General features: G+C 60.2%; 1 protein-coding gene across 1 annotated transcript in view; it reads right to left on the reverse strand.

Moving 5' to 3' along the window:
• Positions 1 to 5932: 5932 nt before the first annotated feature.
• Positions 5933 to 8738, reverse strand: part of UPK3B (uroplakin 3B) — a 3849-nt gene continuing 1043 nt past the window's right edge. The window contains exons 4-6 of the mRNA XM_024745454.1: positions 7546 to 7625; positions 6678 to 6807; positions 5933 to 6209 (exon numbers count right to left, since the gene is read on the reverse strand). Of these exons, the coding sequence (XP_024601222.1) occupies positions 6050 to 6209; positions 6678 to 6807; positions 7546 to 7625 (370 nt within the window). The 3' untranslated portion in view covers positions 5933 to 6049. The remainder of the gene's footprint in view (positions 6210 to 6677; positions 6808 to 7545; positions 7626 to 8738) is intronic.

Here is an 8738-nt window from a genome sequence, read left to right on the forward strand (position 1 = left end):
CCCCCCCCCCCCACCCGACACACACACAGGGCAGCCAGGTAATGCTCCCAAAGGCCCACCCAGCCCTGTGTTACCACACAAGGCCCCAGCTCCATGGCAAGCATCACACCTTGCCCCGAGGAGGCACACAGGAAGCTCTGGGCTCACCCTCCGCAGCAGGGCGAGACACCAGATCTGCAGCCTGGGGTTTCAGGCAGAGAGGGAGAATGCAGGTGACCCAGTCCCTTCCCCTGCCACCAGCTCGACCTCGGGGCCACTCACCAGACCCTGACAGACACCCGTCTGTGCTAATTTCAAGGGGAAAAGACCCTACATACAGTTCACTGACCCCACCCTGCCCCGAATCTTTCTACTACACAGTGGTCCAGCCCCTTCCAGGTCTGCTTGTACACCCCTCATGACAGGCAGCTCACCACTTCTCCTGTTTAGTTAAAGCATCGTAAACCCAGAATCATAAACCAGAAAGCTCTTTCGGTAGAATGCCCCCTTGGAGTGAAATCTCACAATTTAGGGCCAAGAGGCAGCCACCGTGGCTCTTCCTTGATGCATGCAAGCCTGGGACCAGTGGTAGAGGCCGAAAAGGGAGGGCCGGGACGCGGCTGCAGTGGCCTCTGGCTTCTCCACAGGGAGGGGAGGAGAAGGCCCGGAAAGCTGGGTCAAGGGGCCAGCGTGATGGCCCTTCCTGCCTCCAAGCCTCTGCACACGCTGTTGCTGCTGCCCGTCGGCTCGCATCACTGACCCCTGCCCTGTGCACTCCGCCTCCGTCACCGCTCACGTCCGCAACACCGCGATGGTGGGTGGGTGATCAGCCTGCGCCAGCTAAGGTGCCCCAGACCAGGCTGCTTAAACAGCACTTCCTCACAGTTCTGGAGCCTGGAAGCAGTGTGGGTTTCTTCTGGGGCCTCTCTCCTTGGCTGGCACACGGCCGCCCTCTTGCTGCCTCTTCACACGGTCTGTCCTCTGCAGCATCCCGGGTGTCTCTGTGTCCCAATCTCTTCTTATAAGGACACCAGTCAGACTGGATTACATCCCACCCTCAAGAACTTGCTTAATGACCTCTTAACTTCGTTACCTCTTTAAAGACCCTCTCTCCAAATACAGTCACATTCTGAGGCACTGGGGGTTAGGGCTTCAACACAGGAATTGTGAGGAACACGGTTCTGTCTATAACAGTGTGTGTGCCTGGGGACTGGCCACCTTCCTGGGCATGAGAGATGATTGCCATTCTGACTGCCCAGCTCCTGCAACACCCATATTATGTCGGGGACATGGCTCTCTTGCTGCCATGTCCCCCGGCCAGCGCTAGCCATATGATGTCTTTGTAAGAATCACAAAAAGGTGTCTCTTCTCTGCATGGACTTGGCCCCCTCACCCCACCCAGGAACCCCACCTGTGGCGGAGCCTGAGTCTGCACCTCCCACTGTAGCAGCCAGAGGGTGGGACGCGCCAGGCTCCTGGGCAGCCAGGGTACCCACCGGTCACACACCCTCACCGGGCAAAGAAGCATGTGCCCTGGCCAGCCGACTGCAGTCGGTGCGAAGACGCCTTTTATAAAGCATCCAGGCAACAAATATTTATTAAGCAGCTACTGGGAGCCGGGCGCTGTGCTAGCTGTAGGAATACCCTGGCGAGCAAAGCAGACGTGATCCCTGCCCTCCTGGAGTTTACAGTCTAGTGGAGGAGACGCAAAAGCTCGCTGTTTTAAATGTCTAATTACAAAATGGAAAGAAAATGTGCCGAGAAGGAAAAGAACACAGCTCTAGGAGAGCTGAGAGAGTCAGGAAGGGCTTCCTTGAAGAAGCAACAGTGAAGCTGAGGAATGATCTAGAGGAAGGGGAGCGAAGTGGAGGAATGGTCTACACTGAGGGAAAAGCAAGTGCAAACGTCCTGTGGCATGGGGGCTAACGGAGGGTGTGGTGGCATGAATTCAGGCAGCCAGGGATGGATCCTGGGGCCTCAGGACTGAGGTGATGAATCTGGATTCTGTTCTTGCAGCAGGAAATCCCTCTGAGAGTTGTGAGCAAGGGTGTGACACCATTAGGTGTATAATCTGGTCCCTTGGGATGCTGGGAGGAGAATGCGGGTGGGGATCAGGGACGCTGGTACCGGGAGACCAGCAAAGGGGCAGCTGCTGACACCCCAGCAAGAGACCAGGTGGCCGGCCTGGGGACTGCAGGGATGATGGAGTGACACGGGTGGTTCGGAGATACAGAGGAATAAAGTGAACCCAGAGGGTGAGAGGGAGGGAGGGATGCTGCCCGGTTGCCTGGTTTCCACCTGCTGTCATCCTGATTCCTTCGATTTCTGGCCTGATGAGTCATTTGCGAGTCATCGCCCCCACAACCGTTGCTGGTTTTTCCTTTTTAACAATGAACTTGTTTTTAACCACTGAGCCATTATGTTATGGGCCAATGGATTTGGAGGCACTTCCCCAAATACAGCCCTGGAGAAAATTTAAAACATTATTTAATGAAAAATTCTCCACAATGTAGTTCTCACTAAGCACCCTGCTCAAGGCTGTCACGAGCTGACCCTCGCCGGGCTGGCGTCTGGCTCATGGCACGGCTCCCCGGGGGCCAGCGTGACGGTGCCTGTGTTGGCGATGACTGGTCCCGCCAGTCACCCCTTCTCCGTGTGGACTCTGTGGCGCCTGGGCAGCACGCCCACAGCTGGGCAGGCTCACAGGGTGGCCTCCCGCTGACCAGGGTTGGCTTCCATCTTTGTAAAATATTAACAATTTGTGGACTTCCCTGGTGGCGCAGTGGTTAAGAATCCACCTGCCAACGCAGGGACACTGATTTGAGCCCTGGTCTGGATGATCCCACATGCCGTGGAGCAACAAACAAATAAACAAATAAAATAAATTAATTAAAAAACAAACAATTTGTTAGTGTATTTGTGGATTCACCGACCTAAGATGACGTTCCTAGAACCCCCTTTTCTGGGGATCTGCTCTAAAGCTGGGGTGATAGAACCACTTTCAGAACATAAAGGGCCCCATTTTGCATTCATACCTGTCCCCACATCAGAAACTCAAGCACAGGGACTTCCTTGGTGGCACAGTGGTTAAGAATTCGCCTCCCAACACCAGGGACACGGGTTCGAGCCCTGGTCCAGGAAGATCCCATACGCCGCGGAGCAACTAAGCCCGCACGCCACAACTACTGAGCCCGAGTGCCACAATTACTGAAGCCCGCGCACCTAAAGCCTGTGCTCTGCAGCAAGAGAAGATACCGCAATGAGAAGCCCGCGCACCGCAACGAAGAGTAGCCCCCACTCGTCGCAACTAGAGAAAGCCCACGCTCAGCAACGAAGACCTGACACAGCCAAAAATAAATAAATAATAAATTTAGTTTTAAAAACAAGTCTCTTTTTTTAAAAGGAGAGCACAACCTCTCCTTTTGGCTTATCCCCCAAGTCTAAGAAGTGCCTGATTCCTCCAGCCACCTCCTGAATATTTCTAGAATCCAACTCTTTCCCTCTGACCTGCTTCATCTGCCCCAGCTGGGTCAGGGCTGATTCCATCGGCCTGGAGGTCACCCTCCCTCCTACTGGCCTCCTGGCCCCCAGTCCCTGCTGCCACGGTCCCGGGCACCATCCGTACCACCGTAGGGCGAGACCATTTACACCTGATCTCCCTGAGTCACACCCTGTCTTCCTCTCTCCTTCTTTCCTCTGACTTGACTGACTTGCATTTGCCTCCTGAGACTCATCTCAGCCCTAGGAAGTCCCCTTGACCATCAGGTGGGGTCAGTTGCCTCCCCTGGGCTCCCCTGCCCAGTCTTCACTCACCATGTTGCAATGTGTGTTCAGAGCCTGTCTCCACGGTTAAGCCCCTGTGGCCCCGATGGGGCGACAGCAGCTCCTCAGAGGGTTCGAAGATGCTGTTCAGAAGTGAGGGGCAGCCGCAGGCCTGCACAGGATGTCGCAGCTCCTGGGACCTGCACAGATTCTGGCACTAAGAACAAGCCACAAAAGGACCCTGGGACAGAAAGAGCCTGGGGCAGTTCCTGCTCCTGGCTGATCCTCCAGCTTTGGGCAGGTTTGTTCATTTTTTCACTCAGCAAACACCAGCGGACCCCTCTTCCTCCCCACCATATCCCTCCTGGGCAGGCCCCAAGCTGGGCATCCTGGGCCTCAAGGGCCTCCCTGTCTGGTGTTGGAGCCAGGCCTGGGCAGGACAGTGTGAGACTGGCTCCTCTGGGGGTAGCTGGTGCGGGGGAGGGCACTTTTAACCGTCCTCCAATTCCAAAAATCCGAGAGGGTCCTGGGCTGTACAGTAGCAGAATTTCAAAAGTGGCTGACTGAAGGGGCTGGTTCCCATGGCCAGGTGTCACCCAGGACACCAGGGCCTGAGCTCCTGACTGCATCTCAATCTGTCTGTCTGCACCTAGAACGGGTCTTGTGGCTGGTGGGGATGCAGGCAGCGTAGGGGAGAGACCACAAGGGACCAGGGGTGCATGGGTTTTCAAAGTAGACCCCCCCTAAAGTGTTTGCCTGGGAGGGAGCACTGCTAAACCCACCTGCATTGGTGGGAGGCTTCCTGGCCCTGCCCCCCACTGTGGGTGGGTTTCCCTGGGCCCGTCAGGAGATGGGGCACCCTCAATGTATAGTTAGTGCTGGCGATCAAGGGCATAGGCTCAGGGCAGCCCCGGGTCTGGTGTCGGGGCCAGGCTGGGCCCTGCGTGTAAATTCTCCTCTTCCAGAACCAGCACAGGCACTGCTAGGATGGAGGAGCCAGACTGCCTTTATTCATCTCCGAAAAGCAGGGGCCCCCCGCTGGCCACCGCTGGGCACCCTCCTCGGGGGGCCTGCCTGCTGGGAGCCGCGGTCAGACTAGAGGGGCCGGGATTGGGTCCAGGGACACGGGGTGCGGTGACAATGGACAGTGCGCGGCGGGGAGGGTACTGAGCCTCAGTTTTTCCGTCCAGAAAACGGTGGCGGCTGTGCGGATTAGACGACACATCGTAGATCCTCAAGCGAGAGCGTGACCGCTCATCCCTCTGGCTTGGCCGAGGTGGGACCTGGAGCCCTGACCTCCAGAGACCCCCCCTGAGTGGCGGTATCTCTACGACATCGGGTCACGCGGCGGGACTCGCAGCAGTTCATAGGAGTGCGCAAGCGCGGGACCCTGCGGCTGCGTTGGACTGGCGCCCCCTTGTGGCCATAGTGGGAACCACCGGCCTGGCGGGCGGGCGGACGGACGCTGCTCTGAGAGTTAAGTGTATCCTCCTGGGTGATGGGGGCTCGCGGACCCCAGAGAGTCCATTGGGGTGATCGTCTGAGGAGTGTGAGCCCAAGGGTATGTGACAATGTGAGGGAGTGATAGCCTCCCAATAGTAACAGGTCACATCAGGACACGTGGTCATCTGAGGCTCAGAGCAGTGAGTGAGCTCCCAAGAACAGCACCGGGCTCTGCGTGAGGGCCCACGTCTGACACTGCAGGGCATGCAGCAGGAGCTCAATAAATGTTTGTGGCGTGAGAGTGAGTGGATAAGCGTGTGAGCCATCAGCGTGTGCAAGGGGGTTAGGAGTGGTGGCCGGAAAGTCATAACGTGTGTCTACACTGTCAGACCTTACAGCTGGTGAGTGCCACCCTCAGAAAGGGCCCCCGTCCAGGGAAAATGGAAGAACCTCTAAAGGCTCCACTGCAGCCCCAGCCACTGGTGGATGGGACAGAGGGGCAGAGGGAGGCCTCATATACCCCAGGATGGGCCCAGCCCAGCCCCCTGCACAGGGCAGACAAGGCCCCCTGCAGGCCTCCTCCTGGGGCCTGGAAGCTTCCTGTCAGGGCGGTCTCTCCATGTCACCTTTCAGCCTCACTCGAGGCAGGCAGAACTGAGGCAGATGGAGGCGGAGGCTGGATGCCCAGCCTGACCACAGCCCTCCCCTGAGTGCAACTTCACTGCCTGGAGCGGGGGAACTGGGAAAGCCCAAGGCAGGGCTGCTAGTGGTGGGATGGATTTCAGGCAGGGTGGGGAGGTGCGATGGGGGAGGGGCACGTAGGTGCAGGTCCCCCATGGCCCCAGCCCCAGCTGTATGGGCCAGGCTAGGGGCTGAGGCTGGGGAGGGGTTCCAGGCCAGGCTCGCAGCCCACGGGCAGCGTGGCAGCCTCGCTGGGTGGGATGTGGTGGGTCATGTAACGCGTCCCCATGAAGGAGCCGGTTCGCAGCTGCTCTGGGGCCTCCTCCGGCCACCACAGGCTGGAGCTGGATAGGGAGAGGAAGAGGCGCAGCTGTCATCCTGCTGGGTGGAGTAGGCTGCCGAGCTCCCCACTCCCAGAGCCCTCCCCCTGCAGCCTCTGATCTCCCTTTCCTCCCTTGTAGAACCAACCGGAGGTGTGCCTCCTCCAGGTGGCCACCCTGACTACCTGGGTGTCAGTTCGCTGAAATGATAGAGGGCTCATTGGAGAGAAAACAAGGTCAGGGAGGAGAAGGGCCCAGTCAGAACGAGGTGGCCCCTTCTCTGAACCTGTCGTCAGAGGAGCTGCTGGACCACCTCCCTGACCTCCCAGGTGAGAGATATTGGGCGGGGGCGGGGAATTCCCTGCACATCCCTGGAAGGGGCATCGCCCACCTCAGAACCACAGGGCTCATGGCGGGCTTCCAGGTGCTGGGACCAGTGAGAGGGAAGGGGTTCTGGGTGAGAGAGGGGCCCTCGGGGGTGTCAGCACTCACAAGCGCACGCTGGAGGCTGCCAGGAAGGCCAGGAGCAGGAGACCGGCCAGAGAAGAGAGGACGGAGGTAATGACGATCATGTCGCCACTTCGCCGGCCTGGCCACGTGTCAATGGAGCCTGGGGACTTCCCTGCACACACAGTGGCTCTCAGAGGCTGCCCCTGGACCCCAGGGCGGTCACCTCCCCACCATGCTCCCACCCAAGGCTGACTGCCTTACATCCCCAGCCAGCCTCCTGAGCCCATCCATCTGTCCCTCTCAGCTAGGCATCTGTGTTCTGCCAGCCTGGACCACCAGCCATCGCTCCAGCCTTTGCCTTGGTCTCACCTTCTGGGCTGTTCCCACCAATGTGCCTGCCCACTGCCCCGCCTGTTGCAGGAAGCGTGGCAGCAGAGCTCAGGACTGCCCTGCTCCTGGAGCCTGGCATTCAAGGCCCTCACATGACAAGACCCACCAACACCACCAGCCCGGCCTCTCAGCCCATCTCCCGGGCACCCACATGTGGGACACTCCAGCCTTTCACGTGCAGTTTCCTTATCCCGGGACCCACGGCCCTGACCGACTCCAGCCTCCTTCTTGCCCTGGCCCTTCTCCTCCACCTGGCAGTGCTGGGCACAGGGTTGGCTCCTTGAAGGAGGGGAAGACTGCTTCTGTCTATGACGGGGCTGGGGCCCGGGGCACCCGAGGGTTGGCAAACATTTTGGGGTGGACAGAGCCGGTGTCTCTGCCGATGGGGTCGGCCCCGTGCCCCAGCCTCCAGCACGAGGTTCTGTATGGGGCGGGGGCCGGCTGAGCACGACCATGGTGGAGAGGGCAGCCAGTCCACACGGGGCAGACTAGAGCTGGAGCACCCCTCCCCCAGCACTACCTTGACGGAGAGTGATGGGGTCGGACCACCTCGTCTGGGCCTGCGGTGAGCCCTTGGAGTCCATCAGGAGGAACTTCACCCTGGGGAGAGGAGGAAGGGTGAGGCTCTGAGCCTCGACTGCCCTGGGCGAGGCTCCCACCTTGGCCAGGCCCCAGGCGGCTGCTGCTGGCCGGCCAGGCTGTGGGCCTTTCCATGTATAGGGGAGGGTGGGGCCCATCAGCACCGCTGAAGCCTGGCCCTGCTCTAAGGACCCCCGGAGACCTCTCTGGCCACAGTGACCTGTGCCAGCAGCCCCAAACCATCTGACCCGTCGCTCTCCAGACACTCTATCTGGTTTAGGTGGCCCCGATTACTAAGTGTCACATGCATGGTGCCTCAGGGTGGCTCAGTGGGGCGCATGGGGCTGGGGGGCCCTGGCTTCCCAGAGAACTGCTGGCTGTGAGGAGTCTGTGAGGCCTTGGAAGGCCCCCCTATAAGGGCGGGCACCCCAGGCAAAGGCCAGGGAGGGAGGGCTATGATCAGGGCGCACTCGGAGCCCAGGATCACGGGAGGGGGCAGGCTGAGCTCGGGGGGCACCGGGAGCCGTGCGAAGCCTCGGTAGTATCTTTGTCCGCGGGTGGGGGGCGGAGCTCTGGAAGGTTTCCGAGCCGCAAGGAACGCAGGCAGGCTGGCACTGACGGGACGGCTCCGGGGGCCCGCTAGGGTTGCGGCGGCAGGTACAACTGGAGGCCGCGCCAGGGAGTGGCCACGGGGAGGGGAGGGGGACCTGGCCGGGCTGGGTGAGAGGGCGAGGGAGGCGTGGGTGGAGCCTACGCCCCGGCCCGCCTTGCCTGCGCCCCCTGCCGGTTCCCCCAGCCGCACTTAGTATCCCCGAGGACCTCTGGCCTTGTCCCCTCGTCTGACACCTGTTCTCCCACCCCGGCTCCACCCTCAGCCCCAGGCTTAGTTTCCCGCCAGATTTACCTGTGGGAGGGACGGTGGGCCCTGCAGCATTCCCCTCCCGCCTTGTGGGGCCTGCAGACTCCTCCCCAACCCCCACCCCACCCCACCGGCTCTGCGATGCCCATCTCCTCCTCGTGGGCCTCCTGGAAGGACCACATTCTGTCTGCCCCCCCCCAGCTGGTCGGACCCAACAGAGGAAGAAACCCAGGCTTGTGAAGGGGAGGGGCTTGCTCCACCTGCAGCCGGGAAGG

This window comes from Neophocaena asiaeorientalis, unplaced genomic scaffold (genome assembly GCF_003031525.2).
Source record: "Neophocaena asiaeorientalis asiaeorientalis breed wild unplaced genomic scaffold, Neophocaena_asiaeorientalis_V1.1 scaffold461, whole genome shotgun sequence".
Taxonomy (NCBI): domain Eukaryota; kingdom Metazoa; phylum Chordata; class Mammalia; order Artiodactyla; family Phocoenidae; genus Neophocaena; species Neophocaena asiaeorientalis.